The 16,953-nt window shown below is 41.5% G+C and overlaps 2 protein-coding genes across 5 annotated transcripts in view; both read right to left on the bottom strand.

The window, feature by feature from the left end:
- Positions 1 to 102: 102 nt before the first annotated feature.
- Positions 103 to 2,143, bottom strand: clec3a (C-type lectin domain family 3, member A). Of its 4 annotated transcripts, none has more exons than XM_048263336.1 (3): positions 1,994 to 2,143; positions 1,704 to 1,787; positions 103 to 572 (listed from the first exon to the last, which is right to left on the bottom strand). In XM_048263336.1, the coding sequence occupies exons 1-3, from the start codon at positions 2,109 to 2,111 to the stop codon at positions 175 to 177; spliced, it is 600 nt and encodes a 199-aa protein (XP_048119293.1). In that variant the 5' UTR covers positions 2,112 to 2,143; the 3' UTR covers positions 103 to 174. The 4 variants fall into 4 exon arrangements, with proteins under 4 accessions (XP_048119293.1, XP_048119294.1, XP_048119295.1 ...); XM_048263337.1 differs by having other exon boundaries at positions 1,704 to 1,784; XM_048263338.1 differs by having other exon boundaries at positions 1,704 to 1,784; positions 2,006 to 2,143.
- A 1,446-nt stretch (positions 2,144 to 3,589) lies between these two features.
- The window catches only part of vat1l (vesicle amine transport 1-like), a 31,189-nt gene continuing 17,825 nt past the window's right edge, over positions 3,590 to 16,953 (bottom strand). Inside the window, exons 8-9 of the mRNA XM_048263047.1 lie at positions 6,132 to 6,215; positions 3,590 to 5,304 (exon numbers count right to left, since the gene is read on the bottom strand). Of these exons, the coding sequence (XP_048119004.1) occupies positions 5,206 to 5,304; positions 6,132 to 6,215 (183 nt within the window). The 3' untranslated portion in view covers positions 3,590 to 5,205. The remainder of the gene's footprint in view (positions 5,305 to 6,131; positions 6,216 to 16,953) is intronic.

The raw sequence follows: 16,953 nt of genomic DNA, 5'->3' as shown, positions 1-16,953 counted from the left end.
ATCCTTAATACTGTTTAGACATCCTGTAGGCTAAATTGTGTTTTGCATTGCAAAATCAACAGTTCATTTGATTTTGATCAAAGTAGGAAGACAACATGGATGTTAAAGTCAAACAAGTCAGTGTGTTTACTTCTTTGGACAAGTTTGGGTAGATTTACTGCATTCTGAAACAAATTAAGGAATTAGGTATTCACAAATGTATTTCTTCTGACTGCGACAGACTTCATCATGCCACCTGCCCTGTGCAGCCAGGGAGAGAGTGACACAGCTCACTCTCTTGCCACCTGTGGGTTGTTTTTTGGACTTGTCCCAGTTAAAGAAAGTGACTGGCATGCTGTTAACATCCACATACTGGCCCTCTTTAACAATGTCTGTCACACCAATCCAGAAATCCTTGGCACCCGGAGAGCTCCGTTTGGCATATTCTCTCAGGTCATTGTTCTCTTGCATGTCACGTGGGATAGCTAGTGTGCCACCTTGAGCGATACAGTCTTCATTGGCCTCATGGTAGTGTTTGGGCTCTTCAATAGCCAGGTAACATTTCCTGTATGCTTTGATTCCACGCAGACAAACTAGAAAAGCATGAAAAAATATAAAAAGGAAAAAAAATGTTGACAAAAGGATACACATAAAGGATACTAATTATTTTAGTAAGAATATTTGTAGTAGCCATTTTAGCTCAGTATATTATTTTAAGTTGGAAAGTTAGCCCAATCTTATATCCCATCGTGTAACTGTTCAGTAGCCTCTTAAACTAACAATCCAACACTTTCTTGCCAATTCCCTTGTCAAGCAAGCACATAGCATGCTAATTCAAATTTGCTTATACTTTAATCATCTCTAAACATTTACTCTCTCGTGGAACAAGTAAGTCTCTCCAAAAACAAACAAATCCCTTCACAGAAGCACGTTCAGACAGAAGCATAGGCCTATTTTAGGTATTTGTATACGGCCTGATATCAGCAGGTTTAGGAAAATAAACATCAGAAGGCCTAAGAGGATATAAACTGTTATCATGCATGTTGTATGCAATCTGCAATTAGAGTATTACAACTTAGTTTCAAGTGCAGCAATCTAAAGCTCAAAAGCATCCTGGCCAAGTCACAGAGAAGGGTGCATTGAAGGGTGATTGATTGTGATTGATGGGTGCATTGAGTCAGTACTGGCATGGCTCAACTGTAGAAGTTCGATGACGCCCTCTAGTGGAGAGATTGCTCTTGTGATCCAGTGCATCAACCCTTTCTTAGTGAGCAACTAAGGCTACATGTACATTGAAATGTCATTGACATCAGTGCAGTGCATTTAATCCACTGGCATTTCCAGTTTTGGGAAATATGTTGCATCGGTATTTGTGCTCCCCTAAATTAAAACCCATGACATGTTGATCACACACCATGGCTAGTTGTTCTTTTGGTACACAATTCACTGACTGTGACTGGTTATCTGGTAAAATAGAAAAGTTCTACACTGAATGCAGGTTTCCCCACTGAGGCAACACAGCTATGACATGCTCCATGTCAGTTTACTAGTGGTACTGTAGCTTTGCCCTGTCACAAGATGAGCATATCTTTGTCAGGTTAGCCTTATCTGCATGCATTTTTGATGATTAAAAAATTGTCAGAGAAGAATAATAGACTGCAAGTTTAGGTATTCTCTCAAATCCATTAAAGTGGTGTTACATCAGACACCACAAGGACACCCACCTGTCTGTAGAGCCTGCATCTCCTTTAGTGAGTTGACTTCTAGCCATAGCTTGTCTATCTGCACCTTCATATCTTCTTCATCTGCTGCATCTCAGGCAAAATGAGGAGACGGAGAGAAATAGTAAAAGGAGCTCAATTCACACGACACTGGAAACTAAACTTGACTCTCATGCAATGTGCAAGTATAGGCTACCACCTGGCTGTCCTGTTAGTCTTAAGACATGTCCTGGGTATCCACATATATCCTTGAAAGTGTGACTGTCCTAACTCTACAGTGTGATGTGTGTTACCTCTCTGCCGACCTGGGGCTGCTTTCCTGGAGCGGGAGGGCCTGGCGTCCCCATGCTGAAGCAGGGCCGTGCAGACGACGAGCAGGAGGACCAGGAGCTTTGGGCACGCCATCATCATCGCTGCAGCCGTCGGGAGTCTGGCACGCACAGGGGCTCACTTTATACCACTGAAAGAATCTCCCTGACTGTGGACAGTTCACCAAACACGGAGACTGTAGACGGCTCTCCAAATAGGGGGCTGCAGGTTTGCACAGTAAGGTTCTGGCATCTCATTGGCTTACAGTGTAGAGCCTGTGTGTGCCCCCTTGAGACTTCAAGGGGGATTAGAATACCTGGGACGAAGTGAGAACAATCAACGCCCTGTTTCTGCCCATTCATAAATATTTACCTGCGCTAGGGTGCCGCTCATTTAGTAGTTTTCCCCATTCATTGCCCAAACAAGCTGTAAATTCATTGACTGCCACACTGTTACATGATGTGCGAGTACAGTAAACAGACCCATCATGCAGCTCTCTCCAGAACCCTATTTTGTAACACCATGATAAATGGTAACTTTATGCAATCAAAGGAACCCCCCTGGACCATGACTCCATAGTAATACCATGCAATGGCTACAGACATGAGAAACACAAAAATAGTGCATAATGGATGTGTTGTTTGTAATATTTATTTAGCCATAATATTAACCAAATATATTTGTCATTAGTTTAAAGGTAATTGTCAACAATATTATGATTATTTGCACTTTGCATCAATAACTGTGATGTTTAATCATAAGAAAACATAAGTGGTTTTTCAAGTGAGAGGTTCTCATACTATGACTTCTGTCTCAGATATTTTATTAGAAACATATTTGCTGAGGACCTCTGTGTTCCTGGAGGAGGCTATTTTTAGTATGCAATGTTATGAGATGGAAGGAGGGTAGGGTGTAGAAAAAAAGTCTGACAAAAACAAGGAGACTTAGCAACTCGAAGCTGTGACTTAAAGAATATATGGAATACTGTATGCAGCTGTAGAGTTTATAAGGACCCTCGCAATGCAAAAATTAATGTTACATGCATATTTCAACAGCCATTTGACACCAGGTCACAGTGTTAGGTACTTAGTCATACTGACAATGACAGAACAATTTAAACATATTCAGGAGACCCAAAACCAAAGAAGTATTTATATAACATCACCGGTTGAGGCTGCCTCACACAGCATTATTGATTGCCACTAGTGCCCAACGAGATACCAATGTAATTGACCAGAATCTTTTGTGTCTATAACATTGAATGGTTGAATCATATAGTGGAAGATAAGGTACCGGAACACAAGGTACCGGTATAAAGATTTACATATCTAATCCGATAACATAAAAGGGCATTTTATGAGGGAGAAAGGTTATCGATTACATTTCAGTGGGGGACGAGAAATAACAAGATAAAGATAACAGTCCTGCTATTGCAATTATGGTTAGCACAGCTTCCCAAGACTGATTAGTGTTTGATAACCCAATAGGTGAAAGATAAAAGAGAAAAGCATGTACTGCATCTTAAAGCTGACTGTGTGTCTAGACATGCATATTGCATCATCATTAAACAACCCGACGTGTCATGTTTGCTCTGCAGATCCATTTATTAAGGTGAAAAGGACAGGGTACCTACGAACAATAGAAGTAGAGCAGAACACAACAATAACATACATTTGGGAATATTTTCTTATCTATCTGCACCTTGACACTTCCTATGGAATAGCCATATAGGACTAATATTTTTCAATGTTTATTTTTTTTTTTAAGGCAAATGGATTACCCATTCAGATAAAACATCGCTCTCACACTCAGACACATACAAACAGAGAATTTGACTACGGCAATTCACAAAAGCAAAGGGGGACACTATATACTCTCCATGGATCATTTATCTGCACTTTTGTACCTGAAAGCATATTTTGACAACTAATGTTCTGCTCTTCATTTGCTCTTCAAAAGTCTGAGTTCATCTGTAACTGGTTGAAAACAAATGTGGTTTGTCAGAAGTGTGATTTGAAAGTCTTTAAAATTGTTCCTGATTTGATGTTCCAATGCATCACTTAAAGGTAGAACCCTTTGTAACAAAATGTATAATCACTTCTAGTGATTCTACTTGCTTGAGGTAATTCTAGAACTTGGTGAATAAATCTAAACCACACTCTGTGATCCAGACACACCTAGGTTAAGACTATGAGGTTGGGAGGTTTGCGCGTTATCGAGTTCTCAATATAAACTGAATGTTAACTGAATAACACTAAAACACAACTTCAGTTTGAGTTGTTTGTGTGTTCTGCACAGGGCATAGATAAGCATTTCTGGCACAAATAGAACAGCTGACTTGTTAGATCAAGATATTCTGATTTCTGTGTGAGAGGAATGTTCTAGCAGGTTTCAAGCTTATCATGATGTGAAAATGGAGCTGTTCGTTTCTGTGTGGCACTACATGCACAGGCACCTGACGGTACGGTAAACATTACATCTCATCACACACACACACGCAACAGTGCAAAGTCAATCACTCATCACCACAATCAGATTTTAAGTCTCAAAAAAAGAGTGAGGCCTGGAGGTTATCCTTTAACATAACTAAAAAAAAAACCCATCTAACGACACAAATACCACACAGCATACAGTATACTGGGGATGATGTGTAAATCAAGGGTTCTAATGACAATGAGGGAGAAGGAAAAGGAAATATACATCTCCAAGACAACACAAAGGCACTGCTACTACAGGGTGGATTAAGCCAAATGCTAAACGCCACACAACGGAAGTGAATGCTAAAATGCAATGATGCATTAACAAACAGTGAGATCCTATGTCAGGTTCTAATTGAGAAATGTGTTTCCAAACCCCGACCAGTGCACATCCCAGACACCAAGGAAACCGATTATCACACAAACACAACACTAATACACTTCAACACTGCATTGGAGAATGGCACTTTTGTTAGAATTCTTGTGTTGGTTGTTTTTATTTTACACTTTTTTGTAAATTTATCATACTTTTGCTTCTAACATGTCAAATGTTGATGAAACTGGGCGACAATGCAACTACAATACAAACACACACACACACACACACTCATACATTGTACAACAGCATGGATTCACGGGTGCGTAGCTCAGGTCTTGGAATAGTCTCTGTTCCTCTGGTCCCTCCGGCTCTCCTTAGGCCCCAGCGTAGCGTTCAGGGCTTACTGGATAAAGGGCATCCGCTCCTTGTTTTCATTGTCACCCTCGTGTTCCTCCTCCTCTTCACCTGCCTCGCTGGTCTCTGTACTATCGTTAGCCATCTACAGCATGAGGGAGGAGAAAGGGTAATTATCGGCCTGTCTCCAACAGCACACAGTACGGTCTGAGAGAGGACGGTGTAAGACAAAGGAGGGTGTAAGACATTTCCATTTTAAAGTGTTGTCAGTGCTTATTTGGCCAATATCACATGAACCAGCAATTCAGTGAAGCCAAAGCCTAAGATGTCTCTTTGCACAGTCTGGAATTTTCTAAATAAGTGCCCAGAAAGAAAGAAAGAAAGAAGAGAGAGTGTGAGAGAAAGCACATGGCACTAGTTATACAGTACAATTGTATTCAAACATTAATATTTCCGTTAGCCCCGTGCCACCCATAATTACACTGCATGTCTGAGCCTTGTCATTACCGGCTGCAACTGCAGCGGACTCTTGACAATTCCCACTGGGAACTGGTCAAATCCATACGACAGATTATAAAACAATGTTCATGTTAGCAATTATCTCTGCATACAGTATACTTCCCCTTGAGATGGGTTCCAGGCTGAGCCGTTGCCATGGAAACCTTTTATTTGCTCCAGCGTGAGGACAGTGTTGTTGACTGTCACCAGACTCCACCCTGATAAACCTTTCACACAACTGTTAAACTGCTAATCCCTTAAGTGCCTGAAGTTCCACACACTGTGCCAAAGGCCTTTGACATTTTGACATTTATAGCCGGTAAGAACAGTATAATTTTCACTTTCTAATGTCTAATGTCTTCCTTCAAATCTTGAAGGAAGACAGCCTAGACCTAGAATAACAAAATGTTACTAGTTCATTAACGATTGTAAAGTTTTTGTGGGTTAAAAAGAATAAATAAAACCTCAAGTTACCAAAGGTGTGGGGGACTTCTCCACATCCAGGATGAGTTTCCCTATGTTGCCTCGGTCATGGATTCTCTGCATAGCCTCTTTCACCTGCAAATAAAAGACAAGAAAAAGCCCTTTTTCCACACTATACTCCCCACATACAGATAGCCACACACAAAGTCAGACCCTCCTGTCAGCAGTATAAAAAAGGGGACACTTTTTCCTAGCACAGCTGGGGTGTCAGTACTGCTGTTGACATGGGGGTTGCTAACCACAGAATATACAGATGTCTTAACTTCACAGAGTGGACACTTTCCTGGTGTTTTCCACCTCCCTTCTTTAGTACTCTGGGTGTATTCTATATTCTTTCAATTTTTGCAACAACACTTGCTTTGAATGTGTACTTTACACGCTAAGACAAGCTAAACGGCCATTATCCCAGAATTGATGGAGGTAGCGCTCTAATGGAAACCGGGCTTACAGAGTAAAGTGTTTTTTCGACATATTTTGATGAGAATTCGCCCATAATGAATTTAGCCAATGGAACAGATGCAAGAAACTGTTATCAAATAGTTCAAGCCATGCTTCCTATCCCTGCTATAGAGCACTGACTTTATTTTTTGTGGAAAAAACAACCAGAGAGCTTACATAAAATCATGATTCTTGCAACGCTATTTTAATTTTTGGCCCCCTTTTAGGTCTGGGCCTTTATGCATCTACATCCCTTGCAGCACCTAGGGTCACTGAGCTTGGTGGCTAAGTTATATAAAAATCGCAAGCTGCATTTTAATGGCATGTCGTTTGATAAACAGCAACTATTGCCCATTACTGTGTGTAATGCTTCAAAGTGCACAGTAGGGGGCAGTGGAGTCGTTAAGTAAGTTAAGGCTGGACTACCTGCTGCTCTGACAGGCTAATGGGGTAGGACATTCCCGTGTCTGTTTCAAACAGGTACACCCACAGAGAGGTGATGTAACACTTAAAATAAACACAAAACAAACAAAAGTTTCAGCCAAGTAACTTAATAGACACTACAGCTGACCTGAAAAACCCACCCCAACAGAGGAACTTAATGTTACTGTGCTCTTCAAATACAACGGTAAACATTGTCTGCATATGATTTCAAAGTACTGAAGCTATATACATATATAATCACTTGATTTTACATTCTTGTACTTGAAAATGTATGACTGGAACAATATTAATAGATATGCAAGTTCAAATAATGAAGTTATAATAACAGAATAATCATCAGATATGAAATAGGTTGAATATAATGATAAGTCATTTTGGCATATTTATTCTTAAAGAATGCTGCTGGAAGGCCTGTGCAAATCAAGACAGGGTGGACAAACAAAACGGGTGGGTGGACAGCGGTGCTTGTTTTTCTGCACAGAAACAAGGACAGCAGAATACTATCAGACGCCCACAGACCAACGATTATTAGACCACTGTCTGGGTTGGACCGGGGCTTAATGAGTGGCAAAAGGCAGCTAACTTTCATCCCACTAAATGCTCAAGGCACCATGCATGGACTTGCCTAAGCAATGGGCAGACATCAGGCACAAAGTGATTTCTAAAACTGAGATTCTTATACCCAGATCTCTTTACGCAAAGTCTGTTACTAGATGCTAGACACAGATGGAAATTACCTCTGGAACTACTGCAATGGTGTTTCCATTTTGATCCTGCAATGCATCTCCTTCCATTATTGATGCTAATTTCCAGACATTTCGATGAATAGCACTGAGAAGAGAGGGTCTCCTTTTACAATTGTGAGGATATGAATTTACAAACTTCCATCTGAGAAATAAGTCCCAATTAAGTGCAGGAGTGAGCAGAATTTGAGACCATTATTATTATTCGAGTTGTCTGCGGAAACATTAAACCGATGATGAGGCAAAAACCAGGAGGTAGTTTAAGAATTTGCACAAACAGCGTTAAAGGTGTCCACAACAAGAGGTAAAGACCAAGAAGCATTACAACTATAAACTATAATCAAAATAAACTACATACGGTACACCAGCTACTGAAATACCAATATAATCAAAATAAACTATACGGTATACCAAATATGCCAAGGGGTTAAATAAATTCAGTGAATTACACACTTGCTGGAAAAAATGACATTGACAGTACTCGCCTCCTGCCACATGCAAAAGTCAAGCAGTGAAAAAGAGCTTCACTGTTCTAGTGTGTGTATCCTCCAGGCCTCTATAGCCAGGACACCTCCATTGTCTGCTCCTCACTACATGGTGCTTAATGCTGATTGCAAGCAGCTCTTATCTTGAGCTCTCAGCCGTAGCCGTGTCTGAGAAATGTGCCATTTTCAACTGTGCATTTAAGTTGCAGGGACTTCACGTAGCTCTGGGGGCCCGCCACAGCTCCCACTGTTGCCTTGATAAATCCCTGAGACTGCCCGTCTCTAAAGTTACACTCCCATCAATCATCACAACATCTATTGCAGCGTCAGCTGCTGAAAGCGCCATGCAACCTCCCCTCAACTCTGCTTGGAAGGCTGTGCGGTTATCAGCGGGGCCTGATTGTGGTCGAACAGTCCCATTGTGGCTGTCACACATAAGCATCATAAGCAATGCTGGGCGAGCCCAATCAAACGCATCGCTGAGAAAGCTCTTCATAAAAATTATCTACTTTGTCTTTGCAGCCGGCATGCAAATAGCTTCACGTGACTGCAAAATGTTCCTCTTGTGCGTTACATTTTACAGGCTAATTTAAAGCTCTATGTCTTCTAGAAAGCTTGTCTGTGACCATATGCACAAATAAATCATAACAAAGATCACTATCTCTCTCAAACACAGAACTCTGCCAATGATTTACAATAACTAACAAAAAAAGAATGAGAGCAATTTCATAGGTTTATGCCTTAGACGGAGAGGTTCAGAGAGGATCTCAAAAACATTACCTTCTTTAAACTACACAGGATGCTTCATAGATGAAAACACTATTACTAATACAGATTTTTATCATAAAATATTACTGCACATTCTTCACATTTTATACAGAACCAATATTGGTAAACAATATTGTTCAAGAGTAATTAAAAGAGTTGAAAGTACTATGTGAGTATTATAATGTGGGATGGTCTTATAGAACATGTGCACTTTATAAGCAGGGAGACAAGTGGGGGAGGGGGGGCAAAATCCTCAACATATCTAATGCTTGTAAAAGGAATAATAACAGGCCCTTTTAACTGACCTTGATCTACTGAAAGCAGACAATGAAAAAGTCTGGCAATGCCTTGTGTAGCATAAAAGAGTCTGGCTACTCAAGTGGATTCTCAAAAGCTGGATAGAAAAGCAGTAAGAAGAGTGACAGAGTTTTCCTCCAACATAATGGCAGGCAGCATTGTGAAAGTGAAGTGAAGGACAACTCACTGCCTCAAAATGGCAGATTCACACTGCAATGACATACAGATCACCCTATTCACAAGCTCAGCGTAGTGCTGTTGTCTTGAGAATCCAAAGATGGCACCTGAAATCACAGCACACTAATGTGGGAGCCTGCCCCCATAATTCCACACGGTGAAGAATCGCTCTCATTTCCCCACAGCTCCCTTCCCTTCCTAATCGCTTGCTAAAGCAGATTTAGGAGCCAAACTTTTTTCAAAACGCTCTGAAAAGCACCAAGGGGGAACTCATGCATAAAGGCAGAGCATGATCCAGGCTGAGACTACAGCTCTGCAAACTCATGGTCATCAGTGAGCCCTCTGAGGATAGCGCGGACTTGTTCTCGTTCCCGCTACTAACTCTTGACAGCTAACACATTAAAAACCTCTGATGTGGTTTAACTCATGAGCACTATGACTAGAGAGTCGTGGCATTACATGAAGAACGATGCTGAGTGAGACCCAGGCTGCATTTACAGAGCAGCTAAACAGCCACCCTTCCACTTCTCCGCGCACGATTACTCAGGGCCTAGTCACCAGTGATGCGAGGCTTTATCTAATTTGCGGTGAACCCAGAATGAATGTGTCCCTTTGTGTCGTGGTCCTCATTCATGTAGTTCATAAACATTACACAATCCAGGCAGCCATGGAACACAATGCCAGGCATGAAAGTAGGACAGTGGTTGAGCCCTACTCAGCCATTCTGTGTTGGTGGACAGACAGAAGCTGGCATGAGAATGACGTATGGGAGGAAACAATGTGTCAAGGCCATCAGAAACAGGACTCCGATTCCCAGTACAACCCCTTGAGTTGTGCTTTTGTGATTGCGGATGCCTTGCTCAGAATTATGTTGCTACTGAAAGGGCTCCATTGGTACTGTACATAACGCACCGTCTGCTTGCTCATGGATCTGTGGCATAGAGGCAGACAAGCTGTCCATATGTGTACATGGAGCTGGGTGAGGGTCTAGCGGTGGCTGAAGTCTCCCTGCTTGTTTCCATCCCACACACTGGGCTCCTGGCACTCAAAGCACTGCTCTTTGACCTGGCACTTCATGGTTTCAGGGATATATTCCACACCCCCTGACAGCACTCATTCAAAATGAGCAAAACTAATAAAGATTGAATAAAGAATAAAGATTGACTAATTTCCGGTTGGAGACACAGAAAGAGCTAGAGATTCAGGGAAATAGTTTGAAGTTTAAAGTGAATTGAAGTTTAAAGGTTAACCTTGCTTGTTGCGAGGCAAGGGGATATAGTTTGGATTAGGTTGTTTTGTTTGGACATGATGCATAGTGTCCTGGTTGGCTGCTTGGAACTGTTGCTTAGTGTGTACTGAATTATCCTGGATTTCATATCCGAGTTCCTGTTGTACACTTCCTGGATCAGCTGATTTGGACAATACATTTCTAGTTTATGTATTGACCTGCTGTCACTTTCTTTCCTTAATACCACCACCTCATCTTGTGGCGCACCTCCCGAAATGTGGGGTGGCTGCCTCGGATTCCTCACATCCAGTCATAACATGTTGCATTCATAGACCTTGGAACTCAAAACATGAAGCAAAAGCACCAAAAGACCTACATTCCAAAGATAGACACAGAGGTGCGTCTTGTTAGTGTGTACCACTTTGTGCCAAGCATTCAGTTCACCAGGACACAATGCTTGATATATCTCCTGACATTCCTTGGCAAATGCAAACCCTGTCTATTCAGTCAAAGACAGCGCGATTACCAGCAACCTCCTACTACAGTATGTGCCCAATGACAAATTCTGCAAATCTCTGGCAGGTTTGCAAGGACAGGTGTTAAGGAAGCCATGACAAAAGGGAGACTGAGCTGGAAATGGATACCAGCAAAAAATACCAGCATCGTCCATGAAATATGAAGACTGAGACACACTTTCAATTTTTTCAATATTTGAACTTAAACTCACAATTACATTCTTGTTGCATAATGGATATGTATTACTAATACCATTGCAATAGAATAATTGGGCATAGCAGATAAAGCTTTTTAATCTGATCACAAAAAGTGAGTAAACAAATTAAGTTTGAAATTAGTTTGTACGTTGGAACATATCTTTTTTCAGACACACTACACAAAGTTTTCGTCAAACCTTTTCCTTTTTTTTGTAAGAAAAACACTTTGATTTGCTGTTTTGCTTAGTTGCTTTGCTTTAACCACGCTTGGGAGAGCGAGAAATGGAATAAGGAACAAATGAAAACACACAACATACTGCAAGAGCTCTGTGTTGCCAACAATAAATGTCACAGCATTTGAGAAAAAGGATTTTAAACCCAACCTACACCAACAACTGAGCCCTTATGTTGCAATTTGCGCTTTTCATTTCCCATTTGTTTTTGGTCTAAGAGATGCCGTGGTGAGTAGGAGAATTACATTATCTGATGCAATTTGGTGTAACAACCCTGTGTTGGCTTTATGACAGCACTACAAACGGAAATGAGATATTGGTAGCACTGGTCACAAAGACATCTGTGGGACACAAACAGAAGCTCAGCCACAGATGTAAAATAACAGACATAAGTCTTATATAGAACATATTTTACTCCTGAACACAAGATAACACAAAGCAACAGAAACAATAATACAAAGCTAACGCTGCAGTTTTTGCAGCCTACATCTAATTATAAGATAATATTTCTGCATTATGCAGATCCTTCACACACTAGGAACGAGACAATGACTCATGCCAGTACGCTGCATTAAAAAGCTCCTTGACATTTCCTAGTCTTGCCAGGTGTGGGGACAATTAAATTAGCAAGCTGGCCATAACTAACGTAGCATACCCTGACATTAATTCAGCATGTAATGCTCATTTAAACAGGGTGTTGACGCAAGAGCCCACTGGGTCAGGACATGGGGAAAGCATCAGAATCCTGAAAGAGAGGTGTGAGGGAACTTTGCTGCTGGTGTGTTTCCATGAGCACAATTCTGAGCAATTTAAACCGAGATCACTGGTGCTGTCAAGGCAATTTGCCATCTCCCCACGAAGGGCCTTCAATGATGCACTTGAATAGAACCATGGATGACAACATGCGAATTGTCGTCGGGAACAACGGGGGGATGGGAATGTTAGAGCCGCTCTCCAGCCTTTCTGGTCAGTGGCCATTCAAATGCCTCTGGATCTCCCTCCCTCTCCCTCTCTCGCTTGGTCACTGTCTCGCAGCACGGCTGTGCGAAGAGGTCAACAAACACAGGCATATTTATTAGCAAAGGGCCCTAGTTCCCATGGCAACTGTGCAAAGCGTGGCATCGCCAAGGAGGAAATGTCAGCCACGGTGGCAACGGAAAACAACGGTGATGTACAGTCGCCTGCCTCTAATTCTGCACAGCAGTTAATGACGTGAAACTGCGCTGCTGGGGTCTGTCTGCCAGGAAAAAAAGAGAAGAAAAAGAGAGAGAGAGAGAGAGAGAGAGAGAGAGAGAGAAAACATTTCTAACATCCAGGTCTCAGCTGTTGAAAGTGGTTGTAGAGATGGAAAAGCATACAAAACAAAACATAATACTGAAACAAAGAGAATGGTTTTCTCGGCACAACTACTATTAACCACATACTGTATATTTAGCTTTTCATAGTTATGAAGGCACTAGAAAAAAAATGCCTTATTGCACAAAATATATTTATTTAATGAGATGCTCTCCTGTGCTACAGACTCCTGCAGCATGAGTATGTATGTAGTCTAGCCAGGGATGCTCTTCCCTCACGGCACCTTTAGCTCTGAGGGAGTGCTCAGTTGGGCTTGCTGGACCAAGGTTTAATGAGTTGGGTCAGACACTCTAAATCAGACCTGGCTTGACAACTCCACAACAAGCTTTGAAACTATCGGCAAGGCTGAAGTCTGTGTGTGCTTGTGTGTGTGTGTGTGTGTGTGTGTGTGTGTGTGTGTGCCAAGAGAGTATGTGTATTTTTATGCGGGTGTGAGTGTGTGAGTCTGTGTGTGAGAGAGAGAGAGAGTGTGTTTGTGTGTGTGTGTGTGTGCATGTATGTGTGTGAATGTGAACGAGTGTACGTGTGTGAGAGTATGCGTGTGTGTATTTGTGTGCGAGTGTGAATGTGTGTGTGAGAGAGAGAGAAAGAGAAAGAAAGCGAGAGAGAAAGAGAGTGTGTGTGTATGTGTGTGCGTGTGTGTGTGTATGTGTGTGTGTGTGTGTGTGTGTGTGTGTGTGTGTGTGTGTGAATATGTGTGCGTGTGCGTGTGTGTGTGTGTGTGTGTGTGTGTGTGAGCGAGTATGAGAGGGTATGTGTATTTGTGTCTGAGCGTGTGTGAATATGTGTGCGTGTGTGTGTGTGTGTGTGTGTGTGTGTGTGTGTGTGTGTGTGTGTGTGTGTGAGAGAATCCATGTGTGTGAACGAGGTGTGGAGGCTGCTGCACTGGGCTCTGCGAGCAGCCCACATGCTGACAACACCTGTCTCAACAGAAAAGCTCCATCTCTGTCTCCCTGTGCGAACAGATCCCTTCTGCAATGCTCGCCCTGCCGCCTTATAAATCAGCTGGGGAGAAAGGGGGAAAAAAAGTCCCCTCTGTGAGTAAGCACGGCCAAAATTAGATCCCACTCTCTTGCCCATTTTCAGAGGTGTTCGATTTTCCTTGAGTGCCGCACCCATGCAGGCGTGTGAGCCTTGTGGCAGATGTCGATTTGATCAGTGAGAAGATTCCTGTGACATTTTCCCTCACCGCTCCTCTCTGCACAGATGAAATTGCCATCATTACACACGACCCTTGAAGGTGCCTCGCAGTGTAACGGTGCATGGTGCGGCGACTGATGTGTTGTGTGGATTGGGTTTGCATCGGTTTGCATAATTGAACCCTGTGCCTAGAGCAGAGTGCATCACATCTAAAAAAAAATAGCAGGAGACAGCTGAAACACTATTACTCTTTTATACGGCAACTTGAAAGGTTCCCGCTGCCACAAAGCGTCTGTAAACAAGGAAACCTTTTTCTGTTGCTGCTCGGTCAGCACCGCCACAGAGACTCGCTACATCACTGTCATAGAGAGACTAAACTACATTACCCAACCTGCCCAGAAGGGACTCAGGCCATACAGGTACTCTATTAAAGAGCCAGATAGCCCACTCCTGCTGGGCTAAGATGGGAAGAGGGATCAGCTGAGCCTAAACCGCACTCGAGTAATGACATTTTGTCTCCCACGGCAAGGGGTAGCCGGAGGGATGACTAAATCGGATTCACCTCAGGTTGCTTTATCTTACTCACCGAGAGAGAGAGGGTACACGAACACCTTTTCTTATTTCCCACTGGTCCATTATTTGCAATATATCCTCTCTGATCCTCTCAATTAATTTGACATGCTTCTCGTGAGACTGTTCATATGGAAAGACTATGACATGTCTGAAATATTTGCAAAAGCAAAAGGATAAATGTATTAATTCTTTGTTATGTTGTCACTTGTCACGATGATTGGACACAGAGGCTGCCTCTGACAAGCTGAAATACAGAAGCCAATGTTTCTTCGCAGTGGCAGTCAGAGATTATTTACATACAAGCTTCTGCCAACAGTCTGAAAGCCTTTAAGTGAAAAATCCATGGCAACGTGATTGCACTGCTGGATGGCTTGGGGAGCCCTGTGGGATAGCCAGACCTGTAAGAACATTCACTTTCTCATCAATGATTCTGTGAAATCATATCTCCACGCAGGTGAGATTAAAGGGTCGTTTGTGACAGACTTATGACAATTGCAATCATTTTCCCACCTCTTTAAATCAAATCACCATAAAAGATTTTTTCAGATAGAGGATTTTGCTTTCATTCAAGTGGGGCATACTGTTATACCATGAGCTGTAACAACTTGCTCTGATTACACAGTATGAGCAGGAAACCATAACTTGATGAGTATTAATTCTGCAAAACAAAGACTGTTGCCAACTCTAAATATTATTTGTCAGACCATAGCCCTGTATTTATATCTCTGTCAATGAACAAAGAGCAAAGGTCTACACTATGGAGATTGAATTCAAATATATTGAACAATTCAGACACCAAGGAGTATCTAATAGCAGAAATAAACCATTTTTTTGACCTAAATGATAATGGGGAAGTGACACCAGATATCCTCTGGGATACATTCAAAGCAGTTATGAGGGGTAAAATTATTGCCACTACCTCATTGATGAAAAAACTTAGAAGACAAAAGCTACAAGACCTTGAGACCAAATTAAAGCATTTACAAAGGGTTCACAGAGATACATTAGATGAAAGGGTGAAACAGGAAATAAAAGAAGTAAGAAATGAGATAGAGGAAATGAGCACACAGGAAATACAAAAGAAATATATATTTCTAAAACAACGTTATTATGAGGCCGGAGGAAAGGCAATTAAGCTTCTGGCATATAAACTAAAAAAGCAGCAAGCAGACAATACAATTTTCAAAATCAGAAACCCAGAATCTGGGATAATTGAACACAGACTGGAACAAATCCAACAAAGCTTTGAAAATTTTTACAAAACGCTCTATTCTCAGCAATATATTGACAATTCTCATCACATTGACTCATTTTTGAATTCACTTGATTTACCCTCTATTTCTAAAGAACAAAATGAACAATTAGCATCAGAAATAACAACCGAGGAATTAAATGCAGCCATCTCTAGGTTGAAAGCGAACAAGTCACCAGGCCCAGGCGGGTTCACTCTTGAGTGGTACAAAGCTCTGCAAGTGCAGCTACTCCCAATATTACTGCAGACGTATAACTGGATTCTAAAAGAAAACAAAATTCCACCCTCTTGGAAGGAAGCTATAATTTCATTGATTCCTAAGGAAGGGAAAGACAAACTTGATTGTGGAAGTTTTCGTCCTATCAGCGTACTAAATATAGACTATAAATTATTTACATCAATACTAGCACATAGAATAGACAAAATTTTACCTAAAATAATTAATACAGACCAGACTGGTTTTATAAGACAAAGGCAAACACAAGATAATTTGAGAAGAACCCTCCACATTATTAATCACATTGTACAACAAGACACAGAGGCGATGCTTGTAAGTTTAGATGCAGAAAAGGCCTTTGACTCTGTCAGGTGGGCTTTTCTTTATAAAGTACTTTCAAAATTTGGCTTTCACAAACTGATCATTGACACATTCCAAGCTCTATATGATAGTCCTTCTGCCAGGATTAAAGTTAATGGTGCCCTTTCAAAGGCATTCATCCTGGAACGTGGAACAAGACAGGGTTGTCCAGCCTCACCCTTGCTTTTTGCATTATTTCTTGAACCACTGAGTCATTGGATACGACAGAATTGTGCTATTAAAGGGATAAATATAAATTTTGAGGAACATAAACTAGCACTATTCGCGGATGATGTCTTAGTCTACCTAACACAGCCGACTCAGACATTTCCTAAGCTAATGACTGCTTTAGAAAAATATGGCTCTTTCAGGATATAAACTGAATGTTC

The sequence above is a fragment of the Alosa alosa genome, chromosome 14 (assembly GCF_017589495.1).
Source record: "Alosa alosa isolate M-15738 ecotype Scorff River chromosome 14, AALO_Geno_1.1, whole genome shotgun sequence".
Taxonomy (NCBI): Eukaryota; Metazoa; Chordata; class Actinopteri; order Clupeiformes; family Clupeidae; genus Alosa; species Alosa alosa.
The sequence above is the reverse complement of the archived record's forward strand: the minus strand, read 5'-3'. Positions and strand labels throughout refer to the sequence as shown.

Coding starts and splice junctions, on each gene's coding strand:
- clec3a (XM_048263336.1), bottom strand. CDS start 2,111: ATGATGATGGCGTGCCCAAAGCTCCTGGTCCTCCTGCTCGTCGTCTGC. Junction 1,788..1,993: donor AGCCCCAGGTCGGCAGAGAG/GTAACACACATC, acceptor CCTGAGATGCAG/CAGATGAAGAAGATATGAAG. Junction 573..1,703: donor GATGCAGGCTCTACAGACAG/GTGGGTGTCCTT, acceptor ATGCTTTTCTAG/TTTGTCTGCGTGGAATCAAA.